Below are 12,205 nucleotides of genomic sequence, written 5' to 3' on the forward strand. Positions count from 1 at the left end.
CCAAGAGGTGCCCAATGCTTTGGTTTCCATGGGAGGAAGCTGGTTTGAGGGGCAGAGGGAGTGTGGATCCCTTCAACAGCTCCTACACATAGCTGCCCAAGGAACCAGAGCCTCCTCAGGCCTACTCAGAGATCACTCAACAACCTGGATGCTCTGAAGGCAGGCTGCTTTGCTCCTTCAGCTCCTGCTGTAGTCAACAGAGAGACGTTTCCAGGATGATTCCCTGCAGAAACCTAGCTGAAGCAGAATGAACTTTCCTCTATTTACTCCTGTTTCTTCACTCCTCTTTGGGGGTTAAGTTAGGTCCTAAAGATGCATACTGTGATTATACCCAAGGACAGTTAAGTAGGTCTCTGTAAGTAGTGGAGACTCATCTGATGGTACAACCAAAAACAAAGTTCTCAACACCTACCTCTTTCCCATCTGGCCCTAGCATCCAAAAGAGGTTTTTGTGTTTGCTTGCAAATAATTTTGAGTAGTTTTGGGTGTTTAATAGCTGTAATACAGCTATTAATAGCACTAGAATGCCCATTTTGGCAAGTTTCTACCTTGATGGGCATTGCTGACTCTTCAAAACCCTCAGAGTGCTTCTGCTCATTTGTATTTAGGGTAACTACCTCTAGATAAGAGCAAGGGTAGAAAAAATGGTGGAAAAAAATGCAAGATTTTTTTTAAATGGTTATTATTAATTACTATGAATAACTAATTATTAACTGTAGAACTGAAACCAAAAAATAAATGCTATTTGTGCCATCTAGCTCTTTGAGATCTCGGTTCCCTTGACAAGTGTTCCCGAGCCTGTGCCCATCAAAATTGCCAATCACACGGCCTGTAAGTGTACATCAAACACCCAGCGCCAGCAGTACACCATCATACGAAGATCTGTCCAGTACCCTGAGGAAGATGGGTAAGTTCCCCCATTTGCAAACTTCTACACACATGGAAATTGTTTTGTCCTTCTCTGAATGTTATAATGGTCCGTTCTCTTTCTGTTATCCCAACAGTTTTTTCTGAATAACTTGGTTGTCGCTCATGGTTAGAAAGTTCACCCAAACCATGTGAATTTTAAGTGAATGCTCATCAGATCCAACAAACTGAGGGCCAGTTCAGCAGCATCTGGAGTCACTAAGATATTTAGGTTCTTCAGCAGGGACTCAAAGTGCTCATATTGGCACTATGCTCCTCTGGAGCTATTTGAGAATGTGTGCATAGACATTTTCAACCTGACACAGCAACTCTGCTTGTGCATTATTTAGCCAGGGCACACTGAGTCCTGTGCTCAAGCTAAAGCCCTCTGTCGCACTGTATGGCGTACTGGGTCAGAATCAGTGTGAATCTTGGCTTTTCACTCTTTGACCCAGTCTTGGTTTGCATCTGTTGGGCTCATGGACAGGAGAAAAGTGACCTCACATCTCACTCCAAAATGGGGCATAAAATATTAGTACTCTTGGTGAGAAAAGGCTACATAAATAAACAAAGACTCTAGAAACTGAAATAGTTTGAGTGAATCCCTGGAAGTCAGCTGGAAAACCTCTGTCAAGCCCTGCATTCTGCTTATCACTGCCCTTGAGATGGACTTTGGGGTGGTGAGAGGTGTCATTTCAGCAAAGCCACTCCAGCCCTCCCTCAGCTGGCCACTCTGAATCTGCTTTTTTGACAAATACAGTAGAACCTCAGTCTTTTTTCAGTTTGTGAGTTTCCCTCCCAGAGCAAAGGGCCTGCAAGTCAATCTGTTCCTCTGACACTGAAATAGTCCCCTGTGCATCCATGAACATGGGCAAATTAAACTGGAACTGAACCTTCTGGCAGCGAGGCAAAATTCAGTGAAGTTACACAACATGAATACTGCAGGACAAAGACCACCTTGCCTGGGGTAAAGCTGTTTTATGCAAAAGTGGAGCTGCAAAACTGGAGCTTTTTCCTAAAGCTTTCCTAAAGCTTTCCTAGCTTTCCTAGTCTGAAATAGGTGTCAAACTTCCTTCCTGTGCCACTGGGAACCAGAGAGCTCCCCGCTGTCACCAGGACCAGCCAGACCCCATTCCTTCTGTTGGCAGCAGTAATGCACACAGGTGCCACGCCTTCACGTGGGACAGGGGCAGACCCAGCACACCAGCAGCTCATTTTGCCAAATGGCTACTCTGATGCCCCTAATTATCTTTCTAAAATTCCTATCTCAATTTCTTTTTCTTCCAGATGCCCCTTTGCCAACAAATTTTGCCATAATGGATGGATCTGGGATAGTGACAAATGTGAATGTGTAATAGACACACAGCATTCCAGCAGACGAGAAGGTAAAGATGGAATGACAAAGAGACACTTTTGCATACTCTCTCCAAGCTCTTTGTCTCTCATTCTGGTCTTTTCACTTTTTTACATTGAGAGAGTTAAAGTTTTTATTCCACATCCCTAGATAAGACTTGGATTATGGTATGGAAGTTCACCTGAAAATAAACACACATGTGTGCTTCCCCTCATCTCATGTATTTTTGCTTGGATGTTTTACTCCCTGTATCAGCAACCTGAGTGGGACCTGGGAAAGTATTTATAAGATTTTGTGAAGTAGGCACCCTGTGCAAATTTTTATTTCACATGCACCTTAAATTGTCTGATGGGCATTAGGGAAACTTCTTAACTGTAGAAAAAATGCCCTAGAATACATTGCATGGAGCAGGTACTTTTTTATTTATTTTATTTTTTGTTCTTAAGAAAATAATTAATAAGCAATAAGATAGACAAAACCAGTCCTGCTCATTAGCTGGAGTCAGTGCAAAAAGTTCCATAACCTTTCAAAATATTTGAGTACTTTTAATGATAATCCTAAGTTATTTAGGAGTCTTTCAAACTGATATACCCTACATATTCAGGACTATGTACACTTCTTCAACTCTGTGGAAGGAAACGGAAGACGATAAAATTTGTAGATGAATAGTAACTGCCTTTCTTCCTCTGCTTCTCCTGTAAAATTTTAATTTGTCAGAGAAAATTGCAGGAAATATTCTGGGTGGTAATTGTGTAAGTCTAAACTTACTTGCTAGCAATAAGTATTAAGAGAATTAAAATTTTCTCCAAGTCCTGTGTAAAGTTTTTAAAAATTGGTTTTGTCAGGAAATTGTATTGGTCAAAACAACACAGTCATAGCACTAGAGGAAACAGAGAAATAAACCTTGCCTTTGTGCTTTAAGCTACATTCAGCAAGAGAAAGAATAAACCACTGAAGGCAACAATAAATCAATCTGGCAAGCAATTCCTACACTAGCAAACTAAAATAAAGCTAAATAACCTCATAAACTGGTCTACTGATTGCAGTCTCTTAATGTTAATAAGCAAGAAATAATTTGCATAGTTGTTTCTGTTAGATCTTTTCTCACTCTGGATAAGATCCTCTGACCATCAGGTCAGGCAGTCAAACACAAGTTAGACGTTTCAGTCCAGAAAAGATTAGTACTCTATTTTAGATTGAGTCTGAAGAATTGAGAATAGCCAGAGCCCTCTTAACTCAGAGTCTTTTGTATAGTCAGCTTGGAGCATTAAAATCTGTGGCTTGTGTAATTATGGCCTTTGTTGACATACACTCAATACTTCCTCAGAAAAAATACCACTCTCTGAAGTACATTATGTTTGGCAAGTGGCTGGGACAAAATAACTTAAAATCTGCCTTTGATGTTGAAACAAAGTGAGATCGAAACACTCAACACCACACATGCCAGGTTTTATCACCCAAAGGAAAGGGTTTGTCTTCCCAGAATTTTGGGCAGACTCCTCCTTGCTTTCAATAGGCCTTAGGTTTTATTCTGTTGAGATACTGGTTTTTCATCACTGAGTGAATAATAATGAAAGTTTCTTTCAAGTAAGGTGCAAGCCTTTGCTGGCCACTGAGATGAGGGATCAGATGGCAGAGGTGCAGCTTACATTTCACATTCCATAGGTTATATCCAAGAGCTAATTGTAAAGCTACAGGAAATTACCTTCCCAATGACACCTTATATGCCATGACCTTTAACCAGGGATGTGCTGCTTGCTTTAATACAGCTTTCACAAAATGTGTTCCCTTTTTGCTGGAATTTGCTTCATATTGTACGCCAGATGTGCATTTTCAGGGGAGACATTAGACAGTGAGTTCCCTTGGCTGTTCTGTTTTTTCTCTGAAACAAAGTATTTTCTTTCATCTTTGACAAATATGAATGTGCTCCTTGTTGAAGTGCTAGGCCTGCTTGCCCCCTAGTAGACATAACATTACTGCTAAAAAAATTTCTGCAGTGACTGTGTAGTGAAGTACACATGTGGTGGGTGTGGTAATTTGCATGGATGTGCCTTTTTTGTCATGGGTATAGACTAAATCCTTTTTAAGATTATCTTTTTAAATCTTGCTGTCCAGTAAATATTTGTGCATTCCAAAACATAACGCTTGCAATATACACCATCCAAAACTTTTTTGTGTTAAGTTCAACCTACAAGAAATAGCAGAATAGATAGAATAGAATAGAATAAATAGAATAAAGTGAAATAATCAGCGCAATCCTCTCAAGTCCATTTCTGCTCAGGAAGTTGCAACAGAAATTGTGAAGTCTAGAATCTATCAGGAAGTACATGTGTGAGTGATTCCTAATGAATGTAGAACATATAGAGTATCTTCAAAAGCAGGATTTAGTCATGCAAAGCTTACTGCTAAAAGATGTATGTGCCATTGCAGGACTCCCTCCTCTTGCTGAGCTGGCTATGTGTGGACAACATATGGAATTTGATGAAGAAAATTGTGAATGCATCTGTAGACATAAGTGTCCCACAGATTTCTTTCAAAGTAAAGAGAACTGCAGCTGCTATTTGTGTAGGGAGAGCCAGGAGAGCTGTGCTCTAAAACACAAGATATTTCATGCTGAAACCTGCAGGTAAGTGATCCTTGCCATTCAGTGTCTACATTGCAAGAGCTGAATTAGAGATGTAAGTGCTTAATTGGTTGGGATTTCCACTTGGGACAATAACAATAATAATAATAATAATAATAATAATAATAATAATAATGGAGATTATATTTACAATACTTACCATATAAAAGGAATCTAAGGCTTGTTTGTATTTTTAAGAAATCTGGACATGGCCGCTATTCAAGTGTCAATGCTTGCTACCTTTTTTTTTGTGTGCTAATCTTTAGGGAATGATGATTAAAACTGTACTACAACTGGTATTAGTTTTTGCAATGAGATACCGAGTCTTGTAGGTAGGCAGAGCCCATCCTGTGACAGCTGTTCTCTGCACCAGCTAAAAGCAATCTCATGGATGGTTAGGGACAAAGGCTCCCTAAATTTGCACACAGAGCACACAGCACATTCCTTGTCCAGTTTGTCCTCAGAGAAAGTAATTTTCTAAACCTAATGCAATTTTGTACACAGATAAATCTACTCAACCAGCTCTGACTCCACTGAGAAGCAGGAAAATGGTTCTGGGGCTACTATACTGCATAAATTTCCCTAATCTCTTTGTATTATTAGTTCTGAGGTTTCTGTGTCTTACCTCAGATAGAAAATGCCCTCTTAAAACACCTGTTTTCATGGATTAGTTATTTTTTTTTTTAATTTTTCAGAAGGCTTTGGTCCTGTGTAGAGACCCAGGAGCAAGCAGTAGCTTAGTCTCAAAGTTTATATAAGGACAGTCAGCATCCAGTTTCCCTGGGTACCTTGGCAGAGCTGTAATTCACTGAGTGGTCACCCACAGGGTCCACTCTCAGTGGCTTCATAGGTTCATTGACAGGGAAGATGCTGTGGAAGAATTAGCATTTGCATCTTCAGGTTCAGCTTTGAAAACAAGGACAAACACAAAAAAAAAGTTGGCAAGTATAAAAATAGCTAAAACAATTAGCAGAGCTAAAAATGAGCATGAAATAATTGGTTATTTATATGTTTCAGACAGGTGGGAGGGGAGCAATGAAATAATTTGTTTACATTAATTTGGCTTCTGAAAATTCCTGAAATCTAGATGCAGGACCTTAATGCCAGACTTCCATGCAGTATCTATGGAGGAGCAAAGCTGAGTCAGTGAGTGAGATCAGCTACTTTGCAAAGTCCAAGGGCAGCACTTTCCAATGCTAACCCTCAGGACTTCATTGGTCTTAAGAAAGGAAAGCACCACTTAAGTTGTGAATCTGGACAAATGGACAAGATTTGTTACTGTAGACAGAAATTGTGAGGCAGCAAAATTCTTGTCTCCCTCTGTTGTAGGATGCCAACACTTTCCCAGTGTGTAGGAAGCATTGCAGTATTCAATGATGAAAAAGTTGAGGAATGTGACCGTGAAGAATTTTCATATTAAAATGCTTTCCTCTTTTGTATTCTTTCTCCTTAATCACACAGTTGTGAAGACAGATGCCCATCCCAACCCAGAACATGCCCAACTGCCAAACCAGTGTGTTCCAGGCATTGTCGTTGTCCAAAGGAGAAGAGAGGTTCTCATGGGTCCCAAAGCAGAGAAACTCCTTGACTGAGCTTCCCCTATTCTTCGAAAATCCACTGCTTTGCAAAGTAGCTGTCACTGACTTTCAAACAATAGTAAACATGAACATCTTCCACATTACTAGCGGAAGAATTAATCCAGTCTGCATTTATTTATTAGAGTAATCACTAACTGCAAGTGAATCCTCTGGGACATTGGTAATTGTTCTCTAAGAGGTAACAACAGCTGATGAATTTCTGGCTGCATGGAAGAAAGACTGGAAAGTACCAGTTCAATGTTACATTATGGAAGATGAAACTGTGTATTGGAAATAGAGTCACAGTCTCCAGCCAGTCGTTCAGAAATTGAGACTTGATAATCTTAGCCTCTGAATCCTTAGCTAATGCAGCTCCTGGGTAAAACTTTCTTCAGAAATTCAGTGTACAGGATTTGGCTTCTAATAGGTTCAGCACTGAGTTATTTGATCTACTGTTCAGCTTTGATTATCATTTTGTGTTTATTGTACAACTACTGTCAGATGTGCCATATTTAAGTGTATATAAGAAAATAAATACATCATTTATTCGAGTGGATTTGATTTTTCTTTGTTATTTTAAAACTCTGCCCAACAAAAAAAACCCCAAACTAAACAACAACAAAAAACAAACACCAAAGCCATTTCAAGTACAGTTTTCTTACATTTGTGCCACAGGGACTGGCTCCTGCCCAAACCCAGGTCGAAACAAGGTCACTTGACCCAATAGTTTCATTAAAAAAGAAGTTTTTTTTTTCCCATGTCTGCTTGACAATGTGTGTGATTTATTTATTTGTTCCTGGTGTAGTGTGTTAATCTTCCTAAGGGGATAACAGCACTAGTACTAACTCTTCAGTGATTTTTTGGAAAAGCACTGTTCACTAGAAGATGGTTTTCCTTTTAGCCTACCATGCAATGAAAATATCTCGTTCGCACTGAAATTCCTCTCCCCAGTGTGAGGTCTGAGTAACAGTGTTTTAACCAGATCAGAAAAGGGCAGTACTATTTTCTGAGCCACCAAAGTCTGGTGTGAGCTAGTCCAGAGAAAATATTATGAGCAATAATCTTGAACTGGAAGTGATAGTCTTGACATCTGTATGATTTTTTTCCCAATTGCTGAATTCTCCAATTCTACACTGCACTGTGAACAAAGGGAATAGAGTACATGAAACAAAAGCCACAGAGATGGAATGTTTGACACAACACAGGGAACAGGAAATGGATTTCTGATGTGCAATTAAGATTTCTTTTTTATTCATACAGGAAAACCAGATTGCTTTATAGTAAAATTGAAGCCAAATCCTGTAAGATTGGTTGAATGGCTGGACAAAGCACCAAACAATTTAACACGCCTTTAGTCTCAGTAAGGCATTTAGGATTTGATCCCGACTGTTGAGAGTGTTACCTAAGCCAGCTGGGACCTAGGTCTGTGCAAACATCCCTGCAGGCTGCTTGTGCTGCCTGTTCTGTGAGCTGGCCTGGGATCCTGACTGACCCGTGAGCATCCTGGGGCAGCCCCTGCAGCAGGGCTACCCCTGGCTGCACTGGGCTCCTGCTTGTGGGTGCCCCTCCAGAGAGGATGTGTGCCACCAAGGTGAACTCTGCACGGACAAGAAGGGGAAGGCAATCCCAGTGCAACACCAGGTGAAGCAGCCTGGCACCACAAGCAGACTCTCACATCTCTCCTGCTCCTCCTAGAAGCTCTAAATTTAAACACCTGTGTGGTGGTGAGGTCCCTGAGCCCCACAGGGGAGTGAAAGAAGTGAACTTCCCCATCATCTCCCCTCTATCTCATCTGGGGGCATCCTGACCAAATGGCTGTGTTGCCAATAAATTAAACCTGTAGCATACTTCTCAGAAAGCCAGGCAGCTGCAGAGGCAAACCTGACACTTAACTGGTAGCACCAGAGGTATATGGAGTAAAAGTACATTTTTATGTAAAACCACACAAAAGTATTTGTAAAGCCAAATTCTGTGGAAAGAAACCAAGCTTTTACATTTCTTAGCTTATCTGGAGTTCAGCAACTGGAATGCTGTATTAATGACATCTGTGTCTTGTCAGTGTTGATCTGTAGAGGCTTCCTTGGTTTTCTGTCCTCACCAGTGAATAAATTAACTTCATTTTTCAAAATGGAATGCTCTTGCCAGACAGACAAATAACTCTGCTTCAACCCCAGAAGGCCCTTAGATAAGGCAGTCACTGAGGGGCTGAACACCATATCCCAGAGCTTTTCTTACAGAGATGGAGAGGGATCTGAACATGAACCACCTAACCTCCAGGAGATTACAATGGCCATTAGAATACCTAAGCTGGAAAGGTACCATCACTGACCACCACTGTGAGCCCTGCTCTGAGCTTTTCACATTTCCACATTCCTCTGTAAAAGAGACCAGTGCCTGGATGTCCAACGCAGGCTGAAGATCCCATTGGGATGGAGGGAGATGAGATTTTGCTATATCCATAGGCTTCTTTCAGTCTAAGCCTCTGGGTGAATTTAACCTTTAATCTCAAAATTTTGCTCTTAAATCTTATGGATCACTTTGTTAAACACTTAGGCAAATATTTTTTATAGTGTTGTAGTTTAACCCCAGCTGGTAACTAAGTACCCCACAACTCACCTGCCCTACCACCACCCTAGTGGGAAGATTTGGAAAGAAAAAGTAAACCTCATGGGTTGAAGTAGGAGCAATTTGACAATTGAAACAAAATTAAATATAACAGCTAACACAGCAATAAGAATAATATACTAGTAGTAGTTGTAATGGAAAGGGGAGAGAGAGGAATAAACCCAAGGAACACAAATGATGTACAGCAGAATTGCTCACACCCACTGAGCAATGCCCAGTCCATCCCAGGGGCGATGGGACTCCCCCTCCCTAACTCCCCCTGTTTATATACTGGCCATGATGTTCTATGGACTGGGATATCACCTGGGCCCACTGAGGTCAGCCATCCTGGCTATGCTTCCTCACAGCTTCTTGTGCATCTGCTCTCTGTCAGAGCATGGGAAATTGAAAAGCACTGCTTAGCAATAGCCAAAACATCAGTGAGTTATTAATATTATTCTCATACTAAAAACAAGACACAGCACTGTACCAGCTACTCAGAAGAAAGTTAACTCTATCCCAGCCCAAACCAGGACAGATACAAACATGCTCAAGCAACAGAGCGTGTGTGAACAGCAAAAACACACCTGGAGGTCAATGTAAAATTCAGTGTTATTCTCACTGAATTTAACCCCCTACAGGTTCCTGTGCCTGTGAAGGATTTCTGTTTTGCAGGAGAAACGTGCCTGAAAGCTTGTGGATTAAGAATGGTTCTTAGGCCCACTGTGAAGATGGAAAAGGAAATTGCTTGTGGTGACATTCACTAGCAAGGATGGCCTAAGCAGCCAAGACACAAGCTTTTATTTAGTTTATAACCTGGATTCTCCTTAGAGGTTTCAGCCTAGTTTGTAGAAGCCTTATGAATGTACTTCTGCATGCTTCAAGCAGGATTGTCAGCTCTGGTGCAACCTACAGGCATCCTGCAGTCTATTTCTTTTAAAATAAATTCCTACCCCAGTGGATTGTCTGCTCTAAGGCCCTGTGCCGCTCTCTTGTAGGATGCTGCTCTTTGCTACCTTGTCTCCTAATCATTAGAAAGTTACCAAAGCTAGAGCATGTAGTGCATATCTGTAAAATTCACTGAAATACCATGTGGAAAAGCTCAAGAATTTAAGCACAATGCTGTGAATGACAGTGCTGTGTGATGGTCTTCACTGCCACAGCCCCAAGAATATCTGGATGTCACTAACTTTATGGTGTAGCCATAAATTCTCTGTATGGAAGACCAGGACTAAAAAGAGGGTCTGGGTGAAAATGCAAACACATGCAGATAATTAGATTTTGGTGAGAACCCATAAAAGTTCAATGCTATTTTGTTGGTGAAATTCTGGATTTTTCACTTAAGAATATTCAACAAACTTTAAAATAGAAATGCTTTACGTCATTTTCCATATTGATACATCAGATTGACTTTTAATTAGGATATTTAATATAAAAACTCAGAAGAACTAAATGTGGCATGTAAAATTCATAGCAGATCTCTTTTTTGACTGATGTCATTAACTCTTAACCTATGACTAAATGACCCTCAGAGAGAGAAGGTTATTGAGCAGTGGAATGTTCTCTTTGAAGTTTGAAAGGCCTTTTATTACTGTATTCAGCATGACTTGCTTTTTAGGCATATGGACATGATTTAGAGATTTCATAGGCAGAATAATAGTGCTACAAATTCCTGTTGTGGTGTGTCTTAATTTTCATATAGTAAGAATGTCTTTAATGTGATATGTGTTACGTGTGTAATACGAATGATAGTACATAAACAATAATTTTTAATTCTAAATAAACACATATGAAGTTTCTCAAACCATCAGTTTTTATGAGTAGTAGCTTACACTTATACGTGGTTTCTTCAGGAAGGAGACAAGGAAGAATATAAATCAGAATAATAGCTAATTGAGTCAGGAAATATTTATCTACTTGCAAAAACCAAACTTGACTTCAGAAGGACAGAGATACGTGTGGTCTTACCAATGCTGGTGACATGGAAGAAATTCAAGCACATCCTGAAAGCACTGCTCTCATTTACTTCAAAAGCTATCACAGGTCATATGCTGTGACATTGCTTATGGCAAGAATTATTCACTGGAAGGTTGACAGAGCACATATAAATCCTGTCATACTCATATACACTGCAAACATATAAATCTGTATGAATCCTTTGGGCATCCACTCCACCTGACTCGTAAGGTCCCTTCCTGTACTCCAGCGAAAACAAATGTGAATGTGCTTAGGTTTATTTTTTGTTTTCTTGTACCACGGCAAGCCAGGATTTATGTGATTAAAGTTATTTTTCTTTACAGTAGTGTAAAAACAAAAAGGAAAGGAAAATCTTGAGAACCCAGAGCTGAATCTGAGGAAGCTCCTTCAGCTGGCTGTTTCCTTTGTATTTTCTAAACAACTGGTAAATGCATTTCAACTTGAAAATACCAAAGAGGTTGTCATCTTCTAATTCTGGACTTGTGGAGTGAATTGCTCTTTCTGGAACTACAAGGTAGATACCAGGCCAAGTAAATCTACGTTCTCATTTATTAAAGTCTACGTTTAAAAAAACAAGTAAGCAGGGATTACAAGTGATGTACTGCCATTCATTTTATTTATCAAACACCTACATCAGCAGTTACTTAAAAACCTCACAAAAAACTTTTAACTCAGGGGTAAAAAATCTGTTTTAAATTAAGATAAAAGAAAAGTGCTCCTTAAGCCAATAAAACAAAATGAGTACACAAAATGATGTGTCAGGGCTTGGTCTGCATTTTGACTTCAAGGCCATTAACACTCTTCTTTGTTTTCACTTTTATCAAACTTTACAATACTACTCAATGTGAAAGGTCATTCAAGGCTGAGAGCAGACAGTGGGGGATCATAATTTAGCATGAACTGTTTCCTCTCTTAAATATCTAAAGGTACATTTAAAATGTTTATTGTTGAATTATCAATTATTTAATTCTAGTCTGCATTGGTATATGCTATATATATTTAAAAAAATACAACAGTAGTTATACAAAAAATATCTAGTTATGGAATGTGATCACAAATTAAGTGTCTAAAAAATAAGGTACCAAAGTAGGAAGCATTTCACTTGGCCTTTTACCCCACTTTCTTATGCGTAGTGGTATTTTTAATTGGTGAAGAATATCTCTG

At 39.7% G+C, this 12,205-nt stretch overlaps 1 protein-coding gene across 2 annotated transcripts in view; it reads left to right on the plus strand.

Annotated features, from left to right (window-relative positions):
- Nucleotides 1-7,016, plus strand: part of VEGFD (vascular endothelial growth factor D) — a 30,886-nt gene extending 23,870 nt beyond the window's left edge. For both annotated transcript variants that reach the window (XM_039714323.1, XM_039714324.1), the window contains exons 4-7: nucleotides 759-907; nucleotides 2,194-2,291; nucleotides 4,691-4,886; nucleotides 6,345-7,016. In XM_039714323.1, the coding sequence (XP_039570257.1) occupies nucleotides 759-907; nucleotides 2,194-2,291; nucleotides 4,691-4,886; nucleotides 6,345-6,471 (570 nt within the window). In that variant the 3' untranslated portion in view covers nucleotides 6,472-7,016. The remainder of the gene's footprint in view (nucleotides 1-758; nucleotides 908-2,193; nucleotides 2,292-4,690; nucleotides 4,887-6,344) is intronic.
- Nucleotides 7,017-12,205: the final 5,189 nt, after the last annotated feature.

This window comes from Passer montanus, unplaced genomic scaffold (assembly GCF_014805655.1).
Source record: "Passer montanus isolate IOZ18808 unplaced genomic scaffold, ASM1480565v1 scaffold3, whole genome shotgun sequence".
Classification (NCBI taxonomy): Eukaryota; Metazoa; Chordata; class Aves; order Passeriformes; family Passeridae; genus Passer; species Passer montanus.